At 44.2% G+C, this 27,948-nt stretch overlaps 1 protein-coding gene across 1 annotated transcript in view; it reads right to left on the bottom strand.

The window, feature by feature from the left end:
• Positions 1-256: 256 nt before the first annotated feature.
• Positions 257-27,948, bottom strand: part of LOC139407764 (heparan sulfate glucosamine 3-O-sulfotransferase 5) — a 70,234-nt gene continuing 42,542 nt past the window's right edge. The window contains exons 2-3 of the mRNA XM_071151622.1: positions 2,618-2,759; positions 257-2,506 (exon numbers count right to left, since the gene is read on the bottom strand). Of these exons, the coding sequence (XP_071007723.1) occupies positions 1,573-2,506; positions 2,618-2,724 (1,041 nt within the window). The 5' untranslated portion in view covers positions 2,725-2,759 and the 3' untranslated portion in view covers positions 257-1,572. The remainder of the gene's footprint in view (positions 2,507-2,617; positions 2,760-27,948) is intronic.

Below are 27,948 nucleotides of genomic sequence, written 5' to 3'. Positions count from 1 at the left end.
CAATGCAACAGATCAGAGAATACCACCTTTTATTTTACATTGACCCTCTAATAATAAGATACATGGAAATATGTATTTGCTGAGCTGTGGGCAATTAATGAAGGTACCAGGAAATATGTCTCCAATTGTGATTTAATTCAAATGACAGACTCAATAGAATGACTCAGTACTTACTGAAAATGAACACATCCAGGAAGTGTCTTTAAACCCCAAGATAAATTACGAGACAAAACAGAAATAAAATACTCAGATGACACATGTTTAAATGTTATTTTAATGAAATCCTTTTTTTTTTGTTACAGAACAATACACTTATGATACAGAGTGGCTATTTGCACATAAAACAAATCTGCTAATTGTAATAGAATAAGCATTAGATGGTTTGACAGTAACTAACAAATAACTTTTTACAATGGCTTTTGGCCAAGGGCAATGACAAACAATTTCAATACTGGGGGGGACAAAGTTACCACTCAAATCCCTTATGCAACATTTAAATGCTTGACATACAATACCAATTTTTTTTTTATCTGAGTCAGAATTTGGTGAGAAATGCTATGCTCCTATTCCCTCTTGACAATCTAGATTTCTGAGTTATATTGCAGATACAAGCGCTTCATGGTAGTGGAGAACATGAATAAATCTAAAAACAACATAGTAACAAATAAAGGTTTAAAGAATGATACTGGAATAATGTTTAAAGAATGATACTGGAATACATTAAAAAAAACAATGTTCATTGCACATATGAAACAACATCTAAATGAGAGGGAAATAAATGCATGACTATCACATTCAAAACGGTAAGAACATGTTGGCTTACGTCTTCGTCAAGGTTGTTTTAATATGAAACATTGTCACACATATAGGTTTATGAACGCTTTTCAATCTGTAAAATATGTGTGTCGATGACTGACAAGTCTCCTTTTAAAAGCCACACCGTTCTTAAAATAATCTCATGTCTATCTCACATTTGAGAGTATACCCTTCATTCAATATTGGCTGAGAGATGAGTGGGTCAGTGTTTTTTTGTCATGACACCTGTTCTGGAGGCAGCTCTGCAGAGTGGTCACTAGCTGGCACAGCCATAAAATCAGATTTTAAATCTAACCTTAACCCTAACCACACTGCTAATCCTAATCTTAAATAAATAATTCTTATAATATAGCGAATTTTGACTTTGCAACTGGCCCATCTAGCGGAAATCGTTCAGTTCTGCCTCAAGGACAAGACTCACCCCAATAAATGTCAAACTGTGAGCGAGGATGGCAAAATTATGAGTTTATAAATGGGGAAAGTGTCAAACAGGTGAACTATTACACATGAAGATCAGGCGCAATAAACTGAATTGTTTTGTAACTCACAAACCATTTTTCCTCCGCCCCCCCTTACATATTTACAAACAAACATACATTGATTCTGTTACATATTTGGTCACATTGTCATTCTCATAGGTGTTAAATTCAATCAAAGTGCTTTTTAATATCCTTTAATATGTTTGAGGTTGACATCTTAAAAATGTCAACAGAACAACATTAGTTAACACATTTATATAGACCTTCCCTTCGTTTCTCAGGGCCAGTTGAATGTCCTGCCAGTGATCTGATAAAACTTCTGATTGAAGGGGTGGAAGAACTTCCTCAGTTTGGCCACGACCGAAGGGTCCACCTCAGGGTGGATGCGCCCCTTGCTGCCTGCCAGGCACTTGTTGAAGACAATGTTAAATCGCAGGCAGTAGAATCCCCTGGTGGCATTGAAGTACAGATTATAGTGGCTGATCCTGGATGGTAGGTTGAGGAAGCGCTCGACGAGCTGCAGCTCCGGCAACGGGTCCGTGATCAGACGGTCCCCGTCCACAATGTGGAATTGTTCCACGGGGAAGTACTTCAGCCAGCGCTCCAAGTGCTTGGTGTAAATGCTGGTCCGTACCGCCTTATACTTTGTGTTCACCTCACACGTGTTTCCGTCAATGGCCAGCTTCTCAAACTTGTGGTAGGTCTTGTTCTTGCGCTCCTTGCCCTCCAGCACCTGTGTGTAGTCGGACACAGCTCTGGTGGTGGGCTCGCGCACAATAATCAACAGCTTGATGGAGGAGTTCATCTTGAAGATGCGTTCAGGGACCTCCTCTGTGATGAAGTAGGCGGGGCTCTTCTCAATGGTGATCTGATGGGGGAAGGAGAATGGCATCTTCTCCCGGTACCAGTCGATGCCACGGGCGTAGTTCTGGTCGTTGTCAAAGAAGTGGATCTCCTGCGAGGCCTTGACCACCGCCGGGTGCAGGTTGAGCATCTCCAGCAGGGCGCGCGTGCCCCCCTTGCGCACCCCGATAATGATGGCCCGGGGCAGCTGCTGCACCAGGTTGTGCAGGCGGATCTGCTCTTTGGTGGCATTGCCCTTGCGGAGCTCGTGGAGCAGACCACGCTTATACTGCAGGGTCCGGAGAGGGATCTGCTCCGGCAGGTGAAGAGGGCCCAGTCTGCTCTCTATGGGGCAAATAGGCTGCAGCCTGGAGGAGGGAAAAACACAGAAAGATACATTCTGTACTTAACATTCAACAGGCCTTGCTTTCAGACCGAAAGCAAAATGTGTTAGCTACTATGGACACCAACCAACATACCTATCCAAGCTCCCAACCCTGGCCACTAGATAGAGGAGACTCCCGATAGCAAGGCTGCCCAGCACAAAGAGCTTCTGTCTCAGCAACGCCTGCTGTTTGAATAGCATGGCCCTCCATCAATCTTCAGGACTGCGTCTTCAGCCTGGGGATGGGAGAGCAGAGCACATAAACCACTAATCACTGGCAGTCTAATGTTTATTAACATACACTCAATCAAGCCTTACAAGTGATTAAGCCACCCTCACAGGATCCTGTAAAGTGCTGCATTGTCATTAGAGCAGACGTCTGCCTTCCTCAGTCATACCCACCCTTTATTTATTTCATTGTTTCTGCCAGCTAACTCGGATCTGATTTGATCAAATGTATGACAGGCAGACCCACTCGGTGAGAGCCTCGTCACGGTATCATTCTCTTTCTTTTTTTGGGGGGGAAAACGGTTTAATCTGTTATAATGGTATCATTTTCATTGAGTCAAGTGTAAATGCAGAATACACCATTCTTCCACCTTTTATTCTCACAAAAAGGATGACGGCATAGTTTGGTCCCAGACAACCCCTCAGCTGTTAATTAAGGAATATATATTAATTAGATCGGGCCTAGATCATGATTCGGTCTCTAGATTACTGTGGATCCAATTCAATCATAACGTTTCTGAGGTGCTGTATGTAGCCTTTTGCGAAGGAAAACCCACAGTCTAGAATACACGAGTTGGTGCCTCATGAAAATATACACAAAATTATATATAAACTCAACATGCAACAATTTAATTGATTTTTACGGAGTTACAGTTCGGATGAGGAAATCAGTCAATTTAAATAAATAAATTAAGCCCTAATCTATGAATTTCACATGACTGGGAATACAGATATGCATCTGTTGGTCACAGACACCACATATATCATCACGGTATCTCTGTGTATTCAAATTGCCATTGATAAAATGCAATTGTGTTCGTTGTCCATAGTTTATGCCTGCCCATACCATAACACAGCTCGCCCACACGACGGCATAAACATGGTCTGCGGTTTTGAGGCCGGTTGGACGTACTGCCAAATTCTCTAAAACGACGTTGGAGACAGCTTATGGTAGAGAAATTAGCATTCACTTCTCTGGCAACAGCTCTGGTGAACATTCCTGCAGTCAGAATGCCAATTACATTCTCCCTCAAAACTTGAGACTTCTGTGGCATTGTGTTGTGTGACAAAACTGCACGTTTTAGAGTCAACTTTTACTGTAATGATCAATCATGCTGATTAATTAGCCTTTTTTTTAATATGCCACACCTGTCAGATGGATGGATTATTTTGGCAAAGGAGAAACGCTCACTAAAAGGGATGTAAACACATTTGTGCATCGTGTCTCAGCTTCCTAAAGAAAAATCTGGCTTCCAAAAACAAAAAGAAAGACAGGAGAGAGAAAACAAAGGGCGGTAATGTCACCCAATTTTTCATTAAAGTAGGTGGGTGTAGTTCGCGAGTGGTGGAAATGAACCTGTTAGCTTAGTCCACAGTGAAATAGGCTACGTTTGCTCCCCTAACATTAGTTACTTAATATATTCACAGAAAATTCAGTGTGTTTACATTTTGCTCCTATTTTAGCTGGCATTTAATCAATGCAGGCAAACTTTTAGCAAGCTATTCATACTAAATCAGTTGTCCCTGCCCCTGTCTGGTGCCAGGCCCAACAGATGCAGCTTCAGGCTCAGCTACCCAGTCCCTTAGAGATGGATGGGAGTCACTCCTGTCTGAGGCAACACTGATTGCTACGCAAATGGATGTTGCACCTCAATTTAGCAAGGAACACAGCCGCCCGAGGAAAAGGAAGAGATACTATGATGAGATCTCTCAAGAGGAGACAGCTCAGGACAGTGCAGCGACGGCGTTTCGGAACTGCTATGGACAACATCATAAGTGACTTGGACACCAGGTTCCACACCACTGCAAAAATTGTAGAATAATTTTCTTCTGTTCTGAAAGTTGGGAAGATTAGTGAGGATAAAGTCCCTTCTGTGTGCCAACCACTGATCATGAAGTATTCCAGAGGTCTTACACCTGAGTTTCAACATGAAGTAAGACACCTGAACACTGTATATGCTGCCACTTTCCCCCCTAACTTGTCCCCTTGTCTCCTGAATGCAACTTGTAAGATGCTGCTGCAAAGCATTTTTGGAGAAGTGTGCATTGCTTTACGTATGTTTTGCACACTGCCTGTGACTGTTGCTGGTGGTGAGAGAGCTTTCAGTGAGCTAAAACTGAGGACAGACTTTGCAGTCTTGCCATGTTGTCCATTGAAAGTCAGTTAGCTCGAAAGCTGGACTTCAAAGACTTGATCAGTGACTTTGCTAGCAAGAAGGCTCGGCGCTGGGCTCTTGGTAAGTAAGGCTAAGCAAGGGCCAGTGATAACTGTTAAATGGCATGGATATGGATATTGGATCACTACACACATGATGCCCACAGGCTGAGAACAAGACTGAGAACAGACTTGAGAACAAGATATATCTCAAAGCAATGGCTGAATTGTCGTACAATATGTTGTGCACAATCAAGACCCCGAGTGGAAGAAACCTATTGATTTGGTGACCTCTTGACCTTTCCTCTAGCGCCACCATCAGGCCTTTTCATTTCCACTTTTACAGCTGCTTATTGTCTAGTTGGTATGTGTACTTAGTTCAAAAATCTGCTACGGATTTTATTATTTTGTTTGTCATATCATTCTATAGATGATAATGCTAATTTATTTTAATTGAAGAGGTTAATGTATATTTAACGTATTTATTTTAAGTTATTCATTATTGTTAAGAGAATTTTCCGTTCAAGAATTGTACCATTAAAATGACAAAGATGGCCTTTAGCACATGTCTTATAGAGGGGATCAGTCTGGCATCAAATAGTGAATTCCACTGTATGCAGACTGTTGCATGCATGTCTGCACAGTGTTATATTTTCACAGCTCACTGTCAGTAAATATCGTACAGTAGATATTGGATTACAAGAGAGTTGCAAAGCCTGCAAACGTAGAGTTATTTAAAGCTTTGAATGGGGCGATTGGGTTCTGGAGGTGTGTGGTTACAGCAATTGCGCAGGGTTGGTGTGGCCCAATGTGATATACTTTAATTGTGCTTATGATCAATTTCTGGGATCTTTTATTTCAGATCATGAAACATGGGACCAACACTTCACGTTTATGTTGCATTTATATTTTTGTTCAAACAGGATAGAAATGACCTCCTTTGATGTTGCAATCTCAATTTTCAACTCCGTTCATAACGTGTGCTGTGTGAAAATCATGTTGTGGCCTCCCGAGGGGTGCAACGGTCTAAGGCACTGCATCGCAGTCCTAGAGGCATCACTACAGACCCGGGTTCGACACCGGGCTGTGTCGCAGCCGGCCGTGACCGGGAGACCCATGAGGCGGTTCACAATTGACCCAGCGTCGTCCGGGTTAGGTGAGGGTTTGGCCGGCAGGGATGTCCTTGTCCCTTCGCACTCTTGCGACTCCTTGTGGTGGGCCGGGCGCATGCACGCTGACTTCGGTTGCCAGTTGTACGGTGTTTCCTCCGACACATTGGTGCGGCTGGCTTCCGGGTTAAGCGAGCAGTGTGTCAAGAAGCAGTGCGGGTTGGCAGCGTCGTGTTTCGGGGAGGACACACGGGAGTTGCAGCGAATGGACAAGACTGTAACTACCAATGGGAGAGAAAAGAGGGGGGAAAAAGTACAAAAATAAATTAAAGATAAGAAAATCATGTATGAAAATAAAGCATCTCCGTATGAAGCTGCTGCATTTGAACAAAACAATAATGATCAAAGGAAACAGAACAACCTGACCTCAATCCCCTACCACAATTCCAAGTAATTACAACGTGTGTGGTTTTTATTTCAGAAAGGAAAGAAATGTAAGCAAGGTGTCTCTATGGTCTTTAAAGAAGTTGGGTTAAATGCGGAAGACACAGTTCAGTTGAATGCATTCAGTTGTACAACTGACTAGTAGGTACCCCCCTTTCCCTTTCTCTGTCCAGTCCAGTGTAGAGCTTCCATGACCGGCACTGAGCAGCCAATCACCAGAGATCTTACTGTTGATGCTAATTGTGTAAGATCATTAACAACCTAATCTGTCTCAGGGCATTTCCCTTGTTGTGATCAGCATACAAAAGAAAAATACCCTATCTTCATCACGTACGACATCATTCGTTTGACCTTCAATGAAGGAAAATTAAAAACCTGTTCCTCTGTTAAACCAAGAGGGGGCAGTGTTTCATTATGTAAGAATGACATCAATCTACTCACTGACATGACTGGAGTTTTTTCCCCCTCATCAGTTCAGTTCTTTCATTCTGGCCCAGGTTAAGCATACTAGTGGCTGTCATTGGTTGTCAGACGTGTCATTAAACACAAGTTATATGGGGGAGTAGTAGAGCACTGCTATTCAAAGGTGGGCAGGCTATTGTCATTTGAATCTAGAGAGCGAGAGATGCAGTTTTGCAGGACTGCATCATGCTTCTGCTTGTAGGTAGGCTTTACAATAGAACGTATTTGCAACTACTGTTAAGATCAGCAAATGGAAGCCCAGTTTCTCCCTAATGAATAACCACTAACTGACCCCATCCATAGCCTTGAATACTTCCCCTGGCCCCGTGAACCGAGAGAGATCCAAGACACCAAAAACCTATTAGTATGTGGCTGATATCATCCCGAATACAATACAAAGAAGGTAATATAACATATAACAGGCATGTGGAGTGGGCCTTTTACTCTTGCTGTAACTAGAAAATAAGTAATGTTGCCTTTCCCTGGCCTCTAAATGGATGCTAGCCAAGCAATTGAAATTTTAGCAGTCTAACAATACAGGAGAACAAACCCATTTAGCCAGAGGGCCAGTCCAGTCCCCTTGTTTGTGGATTCCCATTTGGAAATGAAATGTTTTTCATTAAAGGCGGTATCTCTGTGAGGCTAGGGAGCGATTCACAGATCTCCTAGAGTGCTTTCATTTCAATGGCTCTTTGATTTATACAGGGTGTCATTGGCAGAACAATGCCGGGTACTTACAATGCTGAAGTAGACTCGGTCCTAATCAATGTACTGTTTTTAAAAGTCCCGACCTCTACTTTTAGAGTACATTTAATGTACTCCCTTAGAATTAAGGACGTCCCTTCTCTCCCAACTATCTTCTACGTCTTGCCTGGTAAGAGACGGCAAAGTTGAACGTACATTTGACTCTATGTAGGAATTCTATGGGAAACATATCTCTACTACTCCCATCTCTAGTACTCTACCTAAATACTGACATATTTTAATTCCTTCTAATCGCCCTGGCTGTTGAATCCACAGTGTGAGATTATCATGTCTGAATTAATTGCCTTTTTCACATGAACCCAGACTCATTTTAGCACTGAAAAGATGTCTGAGAGACTTCTGGTCAAATTAGTTTCAGATTAGGGTAATGTATAGTAAATTGCCTTTCAGACAAGTTTTCTTGACTCCGCTACAGAATCGTGTTTGCGCTTATCAAGGCATGTTACATTTACATTTTGGTCATCAAGAGGCCACATGGTGTTTTTTCTATCAAGCCCCCCGCATCAGCATAAACAATCAACAATTTATTATAATATATAGCCTATAGCCTTCATAAGCTAAATTAGGAGCTCAATAGTCTCAAGCCAATCGGGTAGAAGACTCACACAATGTGACCTAAATAAACCAAGATGAGCCTCAGAGATATTATTTTTGAAGGGCTTGGAAGACAAAGAGAAAAGTTTGAACAATCGGCGTGTAGAGAGAGTACAGGTACCAGTGACAGAGGGAAACAAAGACTGACATATGTTCGATGCCTTTGTGAGCAGGCAGGTCCTTCGAGAGTAAATTGGAATTGTCTACACATAAACAGCAGCATCAATAGAAAGTTTGAGAAGGAATCACTTTCACCTGGAGTTTTTTCTAGATTCTGGAAGCAAGTTTATGACAACAATTTTTTTTTTTTAAAGTTTCTCAAGTTTACTTTTAGCAAAAGGTCATGCTCTGACTCCGAGTCAATATGCAGTTTACCAGACAACACAAGGCATTGACATTAATGCAGGGAAGTCTAGTCTTTGTGAAAGTAATCTGTCAGACTTTACATCAAAGCATGGATATCCATAATAATGCACTCTGATGTTTCAGTTCTCAGCTAAATAACCTTTTATTCAGTCATTTTTCCATTTTCTCTCATCTCTGCTCCTGACCTTAACTGTCTCGGCGCATCTTACCTCTTGAATGCTTATGCAAAAAGCTGGAGAGCATGCAATTTTTTTTCTCACATTTATTTTGACTGACATGAGTTCTGAACATACCATACCCGTAGGCTGTAAATTAAGCCTATCATATGTTATTACTACAATTTGTCCTCTACAATTGTAAATAGCATGGAGAAGCTTACATTATATTTCCCCAAGCACATTTGAACCAAGTAAATGTTTGCTATCCAAAGGCTTGATAATAACACCCATTTCCATATAGCCTATTGCATCCTATGAATGAAAAAGCCCTCATATTTGTTACTGTAGCATGTGCTTATAGACATGGATACTACGCATAATCCTGTTGACTTATTAAGGTGCCCGCTAGGTTCTGCTCGTGATATGTACTCTGCTATGCTGCTGTTCTAATTCTCAGAACATTGCGCTGTGGTGGTGTGCCAGAAATAGATCAGTGCTGCAGTTGGTCTCAGTGGAGTTCCGTGAGCTCATAGTAGAACACCTGATTGGCCGTTGTTAGACAAGCCGGCGTCTCCTCTCAACCCCTCTCTGGTCCTGCCCCCCCCTCCCCACCCCATGAGCCCCACAGAGCATGACCACAAAGCTGCTGGTTCTGTCCCAAATGCCACCCTATTCCCTGTATAGTGCACTACCTTTGACCAGGCTGGTTACTACTAGAGGTCGACCGATTAATCGGAATGGCCGATTAATTAGGGCCGATTTCAAGTTTATAACAATCTGATTTTTTTTTTTTTTACACCTTTATTTAATCTTTATTTAACTAGGCAAGTCAGTTAAGAACACATTCTTATTTTCAATGATGGCCTAGGAACGAACGGTGGGTTAACTGCCTTGTTCAGGGGCAGAACGACAGATTTTTACCTTGTCAGCTCAGGGATTCAATCTTGCAACCTTACAGTTAACTAGTCCAACGCTCTAACCACCTGCCTCTCATTGCACTCCACGAGGAGCCTGCCTGTTTCGCGAATGCAGTAAGCCAAGGTAAGTTGCTAGCTAGCATTAAACTTATCTTATAAAAAACAATCAATCAATCATAATCACTAGTTAACTACACATGGTTGATGATATTACTAGTTTATCTAGCGTGTCCTGCGTTGCATATAATCGATGCGGTGCGTATTGTTGCTCCAATGTGTACCTAACCATAAACATCAATGCATTTCTTAAAATCAATACACAGAAGTATATATTTTTAAACCTGCATATTTAGCTAAAAGAAATCCAGGTTAAATCCAGGCAATATTAACCAGGTGAAATTGTCTCACTTCTCTTGCGTTCATTGCATGCAGAGTCAGTGTATATGCAACAGTTTGGGCCGCCTAATTTGCCAGAATTTTACATAATTATGACATAACATTGAAGGTTGTACAATGTAACAGCAATATTTAGACTTATGGATGCCACCCGTTAGATAAAATACGGTAAAAATACGGTTCCGTATTTCACTGAAAGAATAAACGTTTTGTTTTCGAAATGATAGTTTCCGGATTCGACCATACTAATGACCAAGTCTATGATTTGATAGAGCAGTCTGACTGAGCGATGGTAGGCACCAGCAGGCTCGTAAGCATTCATTCAAACAGCACTTTCGTGCGTTTGCCAGCAGCTCTTTATGACTTCAAGCCTATCAACTCCCGAGATTAGGCTGGTGTAACCGATGTGAAATGGCTAGCTAGTTAGCGGGGTGCGCGCTAATAGCGTTTCAAACGTCACTCGCTCTGAGACTTGGAGTGGTTGTTCCCCTTGCTCTGCATGGGTAACGCTGCTTCGAGCCCAGGTAGGAGCGAGGAGAGGGATGGGAGCTATACTGTTACACTGGCAATACTAAAGTGCCTATAAGAACATCCAATAGTCAAAGGTTAATGAAATACAAATGGTATAAAGAGAAATAGTCCTATAATTCCTATAATAACCACAACCTAAAACTTCTTACCTGGGAATATTGAAGACTCATGTTAAAAGGAACCACCAGTTTTCATATGTTCTCATGTTCTGAGCAAGGAACTTAATCGTTAGCTTTCTTACATGGCACATATTGCACTTTTACTTTCTTCTTCAACACTTTGTTTTTGCATTATTTAAACCAAATTGAACATGTTTCATTATTTATTTGAGGCTAAATTGATTTTATTGATGTATTATATTAAGTTAAAATAAGTGTTCATTCAGTATTGTTGTAATTGTCATTATTACAAATAAGTAAATAAAAATCGGCCAATTAATCGGTATCGGCTTTTTTTTGGTCCTCCAATAATCGGTATCGGTATCGGGGTTGAAAAATCATAATCGATCGACCTCTAGTTACTACTACCTGGACACAACGGGTTTGAATCCGTTCCATTGATTCCATTCCAGCTGTTACATTGAGCCTGTCCTCCCATAGCTCTTCCCACCAGCCTCTTCTGACCAACAGTGCTTTTGGTCGTCAGCAGCTGTGGAGCGTCACATCACATGGAAGCCATAGGAACTGTCTAGAGAGACACATTGTCCCAGATCCAAAACATCAGACCAATACCATTTTCTCAAATTCAAATCATCCATTTGTTAATATATAGCCTATGACTAACTACTCTCTTATTTCCACAACCTTCTAACTCAACAGAATGAAATGGGGGAACAGAATGTCTATGGGATGGAGAGGAACATTAAGAAATGGTAATGGTGCACACAGAGAAGTGATCTGGGGAACTATTTCCAGTAGGCACATTTTTCCTCAAACAAGTCATTGTTCGCGCCCATGAGGCATGCAGCAAATTGGTATATTATATTCTGAATCATGTCCCATCTTGAGTTACGCTCATGTAATGTGACAGCTGAATATTAGACCCCAAATCCACTTACATTTGGGGCGATTACATTGCGTTGGGTGATTTACCTCCCGCCATTTATTTGTGTCACTATTGCTGACGAGGTGCCGAGCAGCCGAGTAACTACCACAAGAAATGACACAGTCTACTGGACACAGACATAGTCACGTCGTTCTTCCATAGTGGACAGACGACTGGTATTGTGCAGTAGACTGACGGCTACTATGAACTGGTGCAAAAGACTAGTGATTTAGGCCAAAACAAATTCCATTCCTATTCATCTGATTCGGTACACATTCATGTAAAAAACTTTATTGCATTCTCTCACATTTCTAAGTGTCTGTCTGTTAATTAAAAAATCCCAATAAAGTTTAATGGAGACAGACCGAGGCACCATTGTTCCCCGTAATGCCCAGTAATGTCATTTGAGGACAACGTGGAGGGATGGAAGAGATGGGGGGGGGGGGGGGGTTTATTATAATTATAATTAATATTATCTGTATTGATCTGTATTCTTATGCACCGGGGAATGATTCTGCTCTTCTGTCTGCAGCCAACCTCCATCCCATCCTTTTAGCCATTTGTCAATTTTGTGACATACACCTACTTTATTTATCACCAGCACGCTGCAGTGCCTTTGTCCTGAACTCTCCTCTGGCACCAGCGTGTCTGCATGCCTCTGTCTGCCCCTGGCTGCAGCCAGCCCTCACTGTACACAGAGTAGACACGCCCCCTCTCTCTCTCACACACACACACACACACACCGCGTCCAGTGTGTCAGCTCTGGCGCCCCATACAGCACTGACAGTGAAAGACCATATACTGTATGTCTACTCAGTGCTGCATTCTGTCAGGGTGCTTATCTCAACATCAAAGTCAACTTAAAAGTGCTGTTCGTGTCCTTAGAGAGGATCCCACTCTTCACACTCCAGCTGCATGTGATGGGCACAGCGGTGAGAGAACGACCATGACCTGGGAAAGAGACACCAGAGAAGCCTTCAACACTGGGATGTTATGATTTACAGATCAAAAGAATCTGTCTGTGGCTGCTTTGTTCACATACTGTAAAGACCTAAGCCCACAATGGAAAGCTAATATCAGAATTATACACAGTGTACAAAACAATAGGAACACCTGCTCTTTCCATGACCGAATGTCCAGGTGAAAGCAATGATCCCTTATTGATGTCACTTGTTAAATCCATTTCAAATCAGTGTAGATGAAGGGTAGGAGATTGGTTAAAGAAGGATTTTTAAGCCTCGAGACAGCTGAGTGTATGTGTGCCATTGTGTATGTGTGCCATTCAGAGGGTGAATGGGCAAGACAAAATATTTAAGTGACTTTGAACGGGGTATGGTAGGTTACTTAAGACAGAAACGATAGGAGGGAGGTTGGTTGGGGAGGACGGGTGGGGTGTATAATGTGAACATCTAGCAATCCAAAGGTTGCGTGTTTGAATTTCATCACGGACAGCTTTAGTAACTTTACAACTGCTTGCTACTGTGCAACTACTTAGCATGTTAGCTAACCCTTCCCCTAACTTGAACCCTTTAACCTAACTCCTAACCCTAATGTTAACCCTAACCTTAATTTAACTACTTAGCTAGCATGTTACCTAACCCTAACCTTATCCCATAGCCTAGCTAACGTTGGCCACCTAGCTAGCCTAGCTAATGTTAGCCATAACAAATTGGAATTTGTGTAATGTACATTAATGCTTTATGAAGAAAGAAGATCATGTAATACACACAAAAAGTGAATTTCTTTGGTGTGCCTGTCACGAATTTCGAATAAGTAATTTGTGTCTATTTCACAATCAGCTGTAATAGTGTGTTGCAGATAAATACATCATATGGCACGTGGTTCCATCTGTATCGTTGTTTCAAGTCCAGTGGGCTCAGGCTGTTGTATTTGTATCATTTGAGGGGCGTTCATCATGAGCAAAGTCATTTATATAATTTGACTTAGTCTGTGAAAACCATTGTTGCATAAGTATTCACCCCCTTTGTTTAGGCAAGCCTAAATTAGTTCAGAAGTAAACTATGGCTAAACAAATCACATAATAAGTTACATGGACTCACTCTGTGTGAAATAATAGATGTTGGCAATACTTTCGAATGACTACCCCTTCCTCTGTCCCCCATACATACAACATCTGTAAAGTCCCTCAGTCAAGTATTACATTTCAAGTACAGATACAACTACAAAGAGCAGGGAGCTTTTCGGAAGCCTCAAAGGGCAGTATTTGGTAGATTGGTAGCAATAACAAATCAGACATTGAATATATATTTAAGCACGGTCAAGTTAATAATTATGCTGTGGATGATGTACTAAACTACCCAGACATCAAAGATGCAGTCGTCTTTCTGAACTGAACTGCAGGACAAGAAGAAAATTGCTTAAGGATGTCACCATGATGCCATTGGTTATTTTTAAAACAGCTACAGAGTTCCATGGCTGTGATGGCAGAAAACTGAGGATGGATCACCAACATTATAGTGAGTCCACAATAATGACTTAAATGGCAGAGTGAAAAGAAGAATACTAAATATACTGAATAAAAATATTCCAAAACTAACCTTTTCTCGCTGAAACTCTTAACACGTTCAAAAGTGAATACTGGAACAATATTTCTAACATAGAACGTGAGGAATGGTCAGAGGTGATTTATAGAACACTAATGTCAATTTGTTATTTTGTGATGTAATAAACATTTTTATAAAGTAAATATTGTAACTTGGAAAGTATACCCCACTACATGTATGAAGTTTCCATACTATGCGTTGTGCATGTAATATGAACAATTATAAAAGTGTTTTTGTTAAGAGGGATGTGTTTTGAGAAGCTATAAGAGATGAGTAGTCACTGTCCCTGAGTGAGGTCAAAGAGCGTGTCAGCCTGCCGGAACAGCCCCTTTCCTGCAAACTGTATAATTATGGGTTAAGAAATGAAAATACCAGACCAGAAAGATGTGAAGCTGCAGCTTTGAACTTTGAATCTCATCACAAGGTGGAGATGATAAACTCAACTCCTGGACAATCACTGGTACGAATGATTAGCTGTCCTAAGTAAAGTTTCTTCTAAAGTGAATATAAATTAGGACCATCCTATTACTCTGCTCAAACCATCGATACGTCTGGCTAGCCTATCTTCAAAGAAGCCTTTTCAAAAGTGAATGAAAGGAAAGTCTGTAGTTCTGTTCAGGATTTTACGACAAGTCACCGGATACCGGACAACTACAAAGAAGGACAACAATAGAAGACTTGTTGGAACCATTTCAGACAATCAGAGTCTTACTAGCGTGCCCCGAAAAGGCCCAATCCCCTTTCCAAGGCTGCCCTGTTCACCGAGAGACCCCCGGCGAATAGATTCATGATTTATTTTCGTGTGCAAAGTTTATGGTTACTGTAAGTGAGAGGAGTTTCTGAATGTACCAATGTTAAGTGTCTCTGTCCCTCTCTCTCCCTCCATCTCTTCTTTCACAAGCATCAATGTCATTCCACTAGGGACCTGTTTTCAGCGTATTACGTCTCCAGTCAATAACCAGTGCAGAGTGTGTGTCACGCCCTGGTCTAAGTATTTTGTGTTTTTCTTCATGTATTGGGTCAGGCCAGGGTGTGGCATGGGGTTTTTGTATTGTGGTGTGTTTTGTCTTGGGGTTTTGGTGTGTATGTATTGGGATTGTAGCTAGTGGGGTTATCTAGCAAAGTCTATGGCTGTCTGGAGTGGTTCTCAATCAGAGGCAGGTGTTTATCGTTGTCTCTGATTGGGAACCATATTTAGGCAGCCATATTCTTTGAGTTTGTCGTGGGTGATTGTCCTTTGTGTCAGTTTGCACCAGGTTAGGCTGTTTCGGTTTTCGCATTACGTTTATGGTTTTTGTATTGATTCGTGTTTACGTTGTTAAATAAACATGGATCGCAATAGCCACGCTGCATTTTGGTCCGACTCTCCTTCTACCGAAGAAAGCCGTTACAGAATCACCCACCACAAAAGGACCAAGCAGCGTGTCAACAGGCAGGAGCAGCCCAAAGAGGAGATGCGCAATAAGGATTTCTGGACATGGGAGGAAATCCTCGACGGGAGAGGACCCTGGGCTAAACCAGGGGAGTGTAGCCGCCTCTTCTCCTGCTGCACCTTTGGGCAACAGGAGCAGCCCAAAGAGGAGTACAGTATGGACTATACTTCTTGGGAGGAGATAGACAGGTGGGCGGTCGACCCAGGGAGAGTGCCGGAGCCCGCCTGGGATTCAATGGAGCAGTGCGCGGAAGGATATAGGAGAATGGAGTTTGCGAAGCAAAGCAAGGCGGCGTGGACGGAGGCCCGAGAGTCAGCCCCCAAAATTTATTGTGGCAGAGTGTGTGGCAGAGTCAGGGTTCAGACCTGAGCCAACTCCCCCTGTTTATCGTGAGGAGCCAAGGAGGAGACCAGAACCAGAGCCGGTGTTGGAGGTGAGCGAAGCAGAGACTGTGAAGGAGTTAATGGGGAAATTGGAGGAGAGAGAAATGAGGGAGTTGCTGTGTTGGTGCTTTTTGCATGGAATTCGCCCGACGGAACGTGTCGGGATTTGATGGCACCTGGGTTAGCGCTCCATACTCGTCCTGAGGTGCGTGTTAGTCGGCTGGTGAAGTTGGTTCCAGCCTCACGCACCAGGCCTCCTGTGCACCTCCCTAGCCTTGCACGTCCTGTGCCAGCACTGCTCTCAAGATCTCCAGTACGCCTTCACGGTCTAGCCCATCCTGTGCCACCTCCACACCCCAGCCCTCCGGTAGCAGCTCCACGCACCAGGCTTCCTGTGCGTGTCCTCGGCCCAGTACCACCAGTGTCAGCACCACGCATCAGGCCTACAGTGCGCGTCGCCTGTTCAGCGCTGCCAGAGCCTTCCTCCTCTTCAGCGCTGCCGGAGTCTCCTGCCTGTTCAGCGCAGCCAGAGCCTTTCTCCTCTACAGCGCTGCCGGAGTCTCCCGCCTGTTCAGCGCAGCCAGAGCCTTTCTCCTCTCCTGCGCTGCCGGAGTCTCCCGCCTATTCAGCGCAGCCAGAGATGCCAGCCTGCATGGAGCAGCCAGAGCTGTCAGCCTGCATGGAGCAGCCAGAGCTGTCAGCCTGCATGGAGCAGCCAGAGCTGTCAGCCTGCATGGAGCAGCCAGAGCTGTCAGCCTGCATGGAGCAGCCAGAGCTGTCAGCCTGCATGGATCAGCCAGAGCTGTCAGCCTGCATGGATCAGCCAGAGCTGTCAGCCTGCATGGAGCAGCCAGAGCTGTCAGCCTGCATGGAGCAGCCAGAGCTGTCAGCCTGCATGGAGCAGCCAGAGCTGTCAGCCTGCATGGAGCAGCCAGAGCTGTCAGCCTGCATGGAGCAGCCAGAGCTGTCAGCCTGCATGGAGCAGCCAGAGCTGTCAGCCTGCATGGAGCAGCCAGAGCTGTCAGTCTGCATGGAGCAGCCATAGCTGTCAGTCTGCATGGAGCAGCCAGAGCTGTCAGTCTGCATGGAGCAGCCAGAGATGTCAGTCTGCATGGAGCAGCCAGAGCTGTCAGTCTGCATGAAGCAGCCCGAGCTGCCAGTCTGCACGGAGCTGCCAGTCTGCACGGAGCTGCCAGTCTGCACGGAGCTGCCAGTCTGCACGGAGCTGCCAGTCTGCAAGGAGCTGCCAGTCTGCAAGGAGCTGCCAGAGCTGCCAGTCTGTAAGAAGCCGCCAGAGCTGTCAGCCTACATGGAGCAGCCAGAGCCGCCAGTCAGCGTGGAGCAGCCAGAGCCGCCAGTCAGCATGGAGCAGCCAGATCTTTCAGTCTGCCAGGATCCGCCAGTCAGCCAGACTCTTCCAGATCCGCCAGTCAGCCAGACTCTTCCAGATCCGCCAGTCAGCCAGACTCTTCCAGATCCGCCAGTCAGCCAGACTCTTCCAGATCCGCCAGTCAGCCAGACTCTTCCAGATCCGCCAGTCAGCCAGACTCTTCCAGATCCGCCAGACTCTTCCAGATCCGCCAGACTCTTCCAGATCCGCCAGTCAGCCAGACTCTTCCAGATCCGCCAGTCAGCCAGACTCTTCCAGATCCGCCAGTCAGCCAGACTCTTCCAGATCCGCCAGACTCTTCCAGATCCGCCAGACTCTTCCAGATCCGCCAGACTCTTCCAGATCCGCCAGACTCTTCCAGATCCGCCAGTCAGCCAGACTCTTCCAGATCCGCCAGTCAGCCAGACTCTTCCAGATCCGCCAGTCAGCCAGACTCTTCCAGATCCGCCAGTCAGCCAGACTCTTCCAGATCCGCCAGTCAGCCAGACTCTTCCAGATCCGCCAGTCGGACGGGATCTGCCAGAACTGCCAGTCGGCCGGGATCTGCCAGTCAGCTGGGATCTGCTGAAACCACCAGCCAGCCGGGATCTGGTAGATCTACCTACCTGCCTGAGCTTTCTCTCACTCCCGAGCTTTCTCTCACTCCCGAGCTTTCTCTCACTCCCGAGCTTTCTCTCACTCCCGAGCTTTCTCTCACTCCCGAGCTTTCTCTCACTCCCGAGCTTTCTCTCACTCCCGAGCTTTCTCTCACTCCCGAGCTTTCTCTCACTCCCGAGCTTTCTCTCACTCCCGAGCTTCCCCTCAGTCCCGATTTGCTCCTCAGTCCAGTGGGGTTCTGGGTGAGGACTACTAGGCCATGGTCGGCGGCGAGGGTGGACTATCCAGGGACGCGAGGAGAGGGGACTAAGACATTGACTGAGTGGGGTCCACGTCCCGCGCCGGAGCCGCCACCATGGACAGACGCCCACCCGAACCCTCCCCATTGTTTTGAGGTGCGTTCGGGAGTCCGCACCTTAGGGGGGGGGGGTTCTGTCACGCCCTGGTCTAAGTATTTTGTGTTTTTCTTCATGTATTTGGTCAGGCCAGGGTGTGGCATGGGGTTTTTGTATTGTGGTGTGTTTTGTCTTGGGGTTTTGGTGTGTATGTATTGGGATTGTAGCTAGTGGGGTTATCTAGCAAAGTCTATGGCTGTCTGGAGTGGTTCTCAATCAGAGGCAGGTGTTTATCGTTGTCTCTGATTGGGAACCATATTTAGGCAGCCATATTCTTTGAGTTTGTCGTGGGTGATTGTCCTTTGTGTCCTCTGTGTCAGTTTGCACCAGGTTAGGCTGTTTCGGTTTTCACATTACGTTTATTGTTTTTGTATTGATTCGTGTTTACGTTGTTAAATAAACATGGATCGCAATAGCCACGCTGCATTTTGGTCCGACTCTCCTTCTACCGAAGAAAGCCGTTACAGTGTGTATGTTTATCCTGTGTTCCCATTTAATGAGCTAGTAAAAAATAAACACATTTGTATAGTACTGAATCATAACTACGGCTCTGGTTTTTGCAAGGAGGCTACGACTGTTCAGAATGATGATATGATATGAGGTTATTATTAATAAGTTGACTGTTTATAGATGTGATGGGTAAAGACCTTTTAGAGTTGAATTCAGGAGATGGCTCTCGTGGTGCCCCAGATCCTAATGAGTTAATTGTTACATGATTAAGTTAATCGGGTAACAATTCAACTTAGTTAATTAGATAAATAACAGTCTTCAGATTAATGTTAAAGTCAAGTCATGACAATAACCTACAACACAAAGCCAAAGTGAATTAGTGGCAAAGTTACAGGTTTGATTAAATCTGCTTAACAATCTATGGCAAGACTTGAAAATGGCTATTTAGCCATGATCCAACACCTTGACAGAGCTTGAATAAAATAATGATGGGAAAATATTGCACAATACAGGTATGCAAAGCTTTTATGAGACTTAACCAATAATAAAGGCACTAATTGGTAGAAGTTCCCCTGAGTGTATTCTATCCCTTTAGAATATTCCATATGAAGGCCAGACATGAGGGAAGGAATGAAGCAGTGGGATGAAATAATAAACAGCATCACTGCACTGAACTCAAAAGACAATATCTGCTTTACTGCTGACTATGGTGCGACCTTGAAGCAACAAATAAGACAGAACTCCGATGCAATAAACTCACAGCCTAGAGACAGAGCGGGAGAGAGATACCAAGGTTTATGCCTTCTCCCCTCAAGGCAAAGTCAGTATAGTGTGGCATTTACACTCCATCTCTGCATTGTTTATCTCCCCACGCCTTCTGAAGATGTGATATGAATGACACTATAGATCCCAGACCCTGATGAAGTACACCTTATGTGCACAATATTACAAAGAGACGTGCACACATCCCGATTTTGTCTATCGATGTAAACGGTAGATATCGCACAAAACATTCAAATGCATTTCTCTCTCATTGTTATCCGAGAGATGGCGTCACCCCTACGGACGCTCGTCCCTCAACTGAGATTAGAGTCGTCGCACATCTGAGGTAAGACAAAGGATTGTCTCGTTCTATTCCTGTGACTTAGCCTATCCCACAGGGGACTGAGATGTCCTTTACAAACGAGGCACAGGAGAGCGCCACACCTCCAATTAAAGGCGTCTGTTTGCTTTTACAAATCTCGGCAAACTACAGCCAACTGCATTCGCATCCACCATGTTTTCCCTTGATGTATTTGAACTAGATACCCTGCATCATTATAAACACTACAACTAACTAGATTAGGTATGAAGGACTGATTTACCTTTGTAGTTACGCTAATAGAAGAAGGCCTGTGATATTTTTTTGGGGGGGGGCATGTGATCTCTGGCTGCCTCTCTACCTCATGGGGGAACCTGGGCCACATCAGACAGAAACACCTGCTAAGAGAGAGGGCTCTGGAGCAGCTGGCTCCCCCAACAGATGTGCCTCCCAACCCACTCCCCAAAGAGGAGAGTCTGCTGTCTTTACATCTAACTAGCCCATACACCCTCTCCTCTCCAGCTCTGGAGCCTGGAAGGTTTGAGGCCCGGCTGTGCCATGCTGGCTCTGTGCTGAGTCTGTGCTCAGTAAAGCAAAGCGTACCATCGGCAGGATGGTCTGTCTGGTACACCACCAGATGAGCAGTGCTGCACAATCACAACCTCCCCAGGGTAGCCACTGCTGCTGCGTCAACCCCCCTAATTCAGTTCCATTATCGCTACATGCTGTTTCTTAGATGTACTGGGCTCTGCTCCCCCACTACTATAGCAAGTTAAGAGACTGGGCAGCCACTGCTAAAGCAGAGGCTGTCAAGTGGAAACAACTTAATCCAGATATCCAGATATCCAGGGGAGACGAGCTTAGTTCTGTAGAACAGTGTCGTGACTGCATGATTTCTAGGCAGATACGTCATCTAAACAAGGCACGCTGGCACAGGTTTATACTAGAGGGCTTTTTTGTTGGCGGGATGTAATAGGGGACAGGCCTTCATATGCCGTGTTTCAAGGTACATAGAGAGGGCCTTTATAATGCACACACGCACACCTTTGTGGTATTTTAATATTTTTCCAGTCAGCAAACACTTGATCATCTTGCAGATTGCCCATGATATGGCACAAGAGAGAGACAAAATAGCCATGAATCAAGCAGGGTGTTTTATCCAAATATGAAGGGACAGTCGCCATTAGCCTAGCGATGACAGGACCAGATCTTATCAGGGGCTTATGGATGCACACCTGGGTAAATAATCTCTGCCATCCACACACTGCCTAATAGAGGAAGCCTAGCAAGTTCATTGTGTCATATACAAATGATACACATGGTGCGGCTGGCTTCCGAGTTAAGAGGGCGGGTGGTAAGAAGAGCCGTTTGGCGGAGGACGCATGACTCGACCTTCGCCTCTCGAAGTGTGTTGGGGAGTTGTAGCGATGAGACAATCAGTGGCGACGCGTAATTCAGAAGAGGTGGGGCAAATAATGGTGGGGCGAATAATAATAATAAAAAAAAATCATGTTTGCCTGTTTTGCATGTTATATCTACCGTAGCTTTGATTGGGCTGATCATGTCAACATCATGCAGATAACCAGGAGACGGACCAAGGTGGCTAATGGGAAAGGTAGGAATGACTGACTGAGCATTATCAGTTAAGCTCTCGGCAACACAACCTAGGATGTGCGGTCGACGGTTTCATTATTGCTATAATTAATCGACGCTGAATAAAGACGATTGTTTTGAATAATTGACCAAGTCTCTCAAAGAACTGAAATGTCCACTACACAAGCAGTCACCATCATGCATCAAGTCAACAATCTACCGGCAAATCCTTTTCAATCCGTGTCATATGAAGAGAAATTATAGATAAATGGGCTATTGGACATAAATATTACACAACAAGTTGGAAATCGCAAATTCAACAATGAGTGCTACAGCGCCACTGCAGCCCTGGGTTCGATCCCAGGCTATCACAGCCGGCTGTGACCGGGAGACTGACGAGGCGGCGCACAATTGGCCCAGCGTTGTCTGGATTAGGGGAGGGTTTGGCCGGCCGGCCGGGATGTCCTTGTCTCATCGTGCTCTAGCAACTCCTTGTGGCTGGCCTGGCTCCCGCAAGCTGACTTCGATCGTCAGTTCGACAACGTTTCCTCCGACACATTGGTGCGGCTGGCTTCCGGGTTAAGCGAGCAGTGTGTCAAGAAGTAGTGCAGCTTGGCTTTTGACCTTCGCCGAGTCCGTAGGGGAGTTGCAGCAATGAGACAAGATTGTAACTACCAATTGGATATCACGAAAAAAGGGGTAACGACATGGGCCAGAAAAGTGTGAATACATTGGTCATGCTGTCAATCCAGCATGATTTCTGCCGCGTTCAAAACAACTGGAAACTCGGAACTGGGAAATCTCAGACTTCAGAAAGTTCAAGACAACTGGGAACTCGGATTAATAATTGGTCATCCAACTCTGAATTCCATGTCGGGATTTCGGGCCTCTTTCTAGACCGCCGTGCCACCTTCCTGTTCAAGTGAGCACAGCACAACAAGGTGAGTCCAAAAAATGTATTGTATGCTGCTGCATAAATGATGTAATATGCCAAGGAGATATGCATACTGGAGCCAAGAAAGTAATACTAAGTGTATGTTGTGTAGTAAGCTTTTAGTATTCCATGTGCCTCACCCTAATCAGTTGGTCCCTTTCCTCCATCATAATTTTGGCCCTGTCCGGGGGTGTCCTCGGATGGGGCCACAGTGTCTCCTGACCCCTCCTGTCTCAGCCTCCAGTATTTATGCTGCAGTAGTTTGTGTCGGGGGGCTAGGGTCAGTTTGTTATATCTGGAGTACTTCTCCTGTCCTATTCGGTGTCCTGTGTGAATTTAAGTGTGCTCTCTCTAATTCTCTCTTTCTTTCTCTCTCGGAGGACCTGAGCCCTAGGACCATGCCTCAGGACTACCTGACATGATGACTCCTTGCTGTCCCCAGTCCACCTGGCCGTGCTGCTGCTCCAGTTTCAACTGTTCTGCCTTATTATTATTGGACCATGCTGGTCATTTATGAACATTTGAACATCTTGGCCATGTTCTGTTATAATCTCCACCCGGCACAGCCAGAAGAGGACTGGCCACCCCACATAGCCTGGTTCCTCTCTAGGTTTCTACCTAGGTTTTGGCCTTTCTAGGGAGTTTTTCCTAGCCACCGTGCTTCTACACCTGCATTGCTTGCTGTTTGGGGTTTTAGGCTGGGTTTCTGTATAGCACTTTGAGATATCAGCTGATGTACGAAGGGCAATATAAATACATTTGATTTGATTTAGTCTACTGTTCTGAATTGATGGTGCACATGTAGCCTATTGCCTGTTTTAGAGAAATGTAATCATTGAATATTGTAAGTGCTTTCATTGTCTGCTTATATCTCCCTTTAATTATCCTATGGTTCTGACTTGGTGTACGGGGAGAAAACTGTAAGAACAGCCCATGTTCTGAATTCTGTCGCTGTACATTTCAAAAGTGCTGAACAAATGGTTATATTGACCATGTCCGTCCTAGCTCGCTCATTAACGTCTTAATTGAAATTACGGATTGCCTCTTATCCGCTTGTCGTCCCCTTATGCCATAGTTTGTACATCTCAATTGTCAGTATAAACCACATTTATTTAAGCAAGTAAGCCATGTTTTTTTAAAGGCAGTAAATGAGGCTGAATGAACTGTTTCGCTGCCAGTGGAGGCTCTGCTGATATCCAGGTGTAGCAGTGGTAAGGTGTTGGGACAGATTTATGTAGGCCCTAACAGTTTGTGGGCACCGTTTGTCACCGTTAAAGTGCAATTAATCTATTGTTTAGTGTTGTGTTGTGTAGTGGCATTGCTGGCATACATCCCCCCCCCCAAAAAAATATTTGCCCCGCCAAGATTTAGATGCTAAAATCGCCACTATAAATGATGGTTATGAAACAAACCAAAACTTGTTTCTCACATGTTTAGCAGGTTGTGAACTATGCAAACAATGTTTCAACGTCAAGAATGAGAACGGTAAATAACTGTAATTAACACATGCATTAACATAAATATATGTTACCAAATGATGGGGATTAACGATACATTTACTAGGCCTACTGGTAACATAAGTAATAGGGAATTCACAAAACTAAACAGTGCACTGTGCACACGTCAACTTTCCTTTCCAATTCGCAAGTCGCTGCCTGAAAAAAAGAGATCTGTATATAATGACGAGATGCTAATTATCTCCACCCTAACAATGAGATTCGTTGTCCCAAAGGCAGGAGGGCAGGCTACAAGCTTAGGGCTGCATATTAATCACATAGAAATGCATTGGGCTTATCCTGGACAGATTTTGGTGAGAGAGAGCCCTCTCGCTTCACCTCTTCCTCTCTGCTGAATCTATCTCACCGGAGAAAGCATCCGCGTGAGCGAAACGGCGCCCCTCTGTCTTACTATATGTATCTGATGCTGTCTGGCTAAAAAAAAAGTGACATGCCATAGGCTACTCTTTCTGTGCAGACAGCATCATATATATATATATATATGTTCTACATACTGAGACAGAGGGGCAAAGTTTTGCTCGCTTGGATGCTTTAGCTGAGATTGATGCACCTTTCTGCCAGAGCGTGTCTCTGTAAAATAAATGATCAATATTTCAATATTTTGTTTGGATGGGTAAGGAGTTACGATAGGGCCCGATGACAAACCAGCAGTGTTTCCCTGTCAGTCTGCTGTCTGTCCCACCTCTCAATACCGGTGTTATTTTTGTGCGCTGTGGTTGGCTGCAGTCAAATTTCTTCACCGTCTCCCATGAATGAATTTACACGTCCCATGTTATGTAATTGGTAAGGATGAGTTGAAATCCACTTTTTTATTGTTTTGTGGCATATTCATTTATTTTCTTTTGCGTGTTTTATAGGCCTGTACAGCCAGCAACGGAGTCAGGCGCATAGACTATTTACTGTGCTTTGATTGACAACCGAACAGTCAGCAAGTGTAGTTACTAGTTAGTGTAGTTACTACAAGTGTAGTTACTACAAGTGTAGTTACTAGACTAGTTTATAAAAGGTGTCAAACTGATTGAATAAAGTCAATCTCATATATCCTTTTGCTATTCATAAATCATACAACGTAGTTATATGTCCACGGTACCGCGTTGGAACAAGTAAACCAAATATCTTGTTTCTATTTTCCTAGGATTCGAAGCCCATGTCAAGACTTGCCAGTGACCGCTAAAGTGACTCGTCAGTGTAGCCTAGTGATGGGTTGGTCACGAACAAACGGCTCTTTTTGAACTGATCTTTTAGGTGAACCCGAATCGTAGCAAACCGAATCGTATCGATCAGAGAGCCGTTCATCTGTCTCCTTTATTTGCATATTGCTAGGCTACAGTACTACTGTTTTTTTGGCGATTATCTGCAGATAAATTATGAAAACATCTGATGAAGATGTTGAATCCTCTCTACAAGAACAATAGGTGGCGGAGAGAGAGCCTCATTCTGGTCCAAAATATGATCAAAGAAAACAGATTGAAGGTTTTAGGGGCACAACATTCTGAAATTACATTTTTGTCCCCCCCAGTTTTATCATTGGCATGTGATACAAAACAAAGGCAATGGTGTGCTTTAGGACACTGTGGACTCCTCCGAGCAGTCAAGTAGTGCCCCCCCACTTCTAAAACCAAAGTTGCACCACTAAGAAAAACTAATGTCATGATACTTACATGGTATTATTAAAGATATTGATATAGGCTACTGCTGATTTCTGTGGAGCAAAGCCCATGTTTAACACCTGCTTCATTCTTCAGTCATATATGTAGGTCAATTCATGGATGCCTGACTTTGTGCACCCCCACTTTTATACAATCTGTCTGGGGATCTGGCTGTCCTCCCCAGGATTTCCCTGCTATTCCATATTATTTCTCAAAATGGAATTCATGATAACTTGGCAGAACAACCTTTTTTTTCTTAGGTTTTTGCCACAATAAATTAAATTGAAAGAATTGACCAGATTAGTTTTCCTGACTAGACTACTAATCTACCGCCTTCCCTCAAAGTCCCACCCAAAGTGATTGATTGACAGGTCTGAAATCCTACCAACTCTGTGACTCACAAACATCCTGCACCCTCCTCTGACAATCCCACCCACATTGATTGATAGACCAAATGGTTAAAGGGATAGTTCACCCAAATTACACAGTGTCCGCACTAGTGGAGCCAACAAAACACATAATTTCAAGAACAAACATCATTGTGGCAATTCATATTTTGTAGTAAAACTGTAAATATGACTTTAATCTCAAGAGAAGGCAGGTTTAATGTTAAAGGTTCTCTTACTTAGAAAATAGTCCTGATCGTCTAGGCCTAGTCTAGGGATGGGCAACTTTGATGGGAGTGGGGGCCACAAAAAATCTGAACTCCTCACGAGGGGCCACAGTTGCTCGCAGGTCTGCATACCCACATCCATACCCACATTGCTAGCAAAAGGTCTTAGTGACCCCACTCTTGACAGCAGAGAGAGAATTTTCATTTCGTGCAATTCTATACATTTTGCCATGGGTGTAGAGAAATGTTTGCAAAAGCGGGGCCACGGCCGCTAGTTGCCATCCCTGGCCTAGACGATATCCAAAACACTGTATTCAATCATTTAGCTGTGCATTTCAGATGGACTCAAGGCATTAGAATGTACCACCAAAATAGAGCTCCCCCCGTAACATCGATAGGCTTAAGCTACTACATGATACTAACATTTTCCCTATACCCATCATGAGGTTACCATAACCTAGGCTATGAATTAAAGTTTACAACTGTGGAAAGGGACATTTCATTTGTTATCTTATATGACTGGAAAAAGACACAGGTCATCCTGTTCCTCCTTTTTCCACAATAATTTTTTTAGGTTTCACTATTTGTATTTTTAGGAAATTCACTGAGGAGGATGATCCTCCCCTTCCTCTTCTGAGGAGCCTTCACTGGTAGTAAAAGTAGTGCACTATATACGAAATAGGGTACCATTCAGAGCTTTCGCTCTCTTAGTCATGTGAAAAACACTGGGGACTGAGATCTCCTGAGATCTCCCGTCCATCTCAGGCTTTTGGGTCAGCGTTTCCTCACACTGCTTCTTCCTTTCTGGCGGCTTCACACGCAGTGCAACACCCAAGGGTATCTATACTTGAGAAGAGGGTCAGCACATTATATGAAGATATCCATTTCAGACATATTGCAAACGACAAGGTATCGGCTTGTAAATCTAGTAATGTAACTACCACTGTGGTAATGTATGTGCACACAGCTCCTTATTTCCTTTCAGTAGTGGGGGAGGTCTTCTTGGGTGCTCATGGGTAATGGACCCAGGAGTCATTTAGTTGGGGGGGGGGGAAGAAGGGCACCCATCTGGCAAGAGACAGCAACATGCACATGAACCTAATTAACCCACCCCACCTTGTGCTGCATATGCAGCAGGATATTTCCCAGAACCCTCGCTGTTTACAGCCATCAAGCTCCTTCTGATTCCCAGTGACAGGTCTGCTGCTCTGACTTGCATAAAGAATCCACCCCACCGATCTGTTTATCATTTCATCCACTCGGCTCCGCAGAGACCTGTTGGTGCCCGGGATTCTCAGGTCGTCCGCAAACAGCCCACCACAGCACAGCAGGCCACCCCCATTAATGCTGTAAACCCTTTCCTCAAGATGGATAGTCTTATTGCCTACATATTTGATAGTGGACCAGCCACATACAATCAAATTAATATTAGCATTTGACACTTTTTTTCATTTGGGGTGGACAACAATGATATTGAATCAAATGCCCGGATCGATAGATTCAATCTCAAGTTTCAATCACACGAGCAGTTTGTTCGAGCAGGGAATCTAAATGGAAATTCACAGTGGAAAACTGGAGTGAGATCCCCATTGCTGTTCACTATACTTGAATGGTTGTAGATACTTATCCCCTGCTTTAAACGGACTGAAGCGAACAC

This window comes from Oncorhynchus clarkii, chromosome 4 (genome assembly GCF_045791955.1).
Source record: "Oncorhynchus clarkii lewisi isolate Uvic-CL-2024 chromosome 4, UVic_Ocla_1.0, whole genome shotgun sequence".
NCBI classification, from domain to species: Eukaryota; Metazoa; Chordata; class Actinopteri; order Salmoniformes; family Salmonidae; genus Oncorhynchus; species Oncorhynchus clarkii.
The sequence above is the reverse complement of the archived record's forward strand: the minus strand, read 5'-3'. Positions and strand labels throughout refer to the sequence as shown.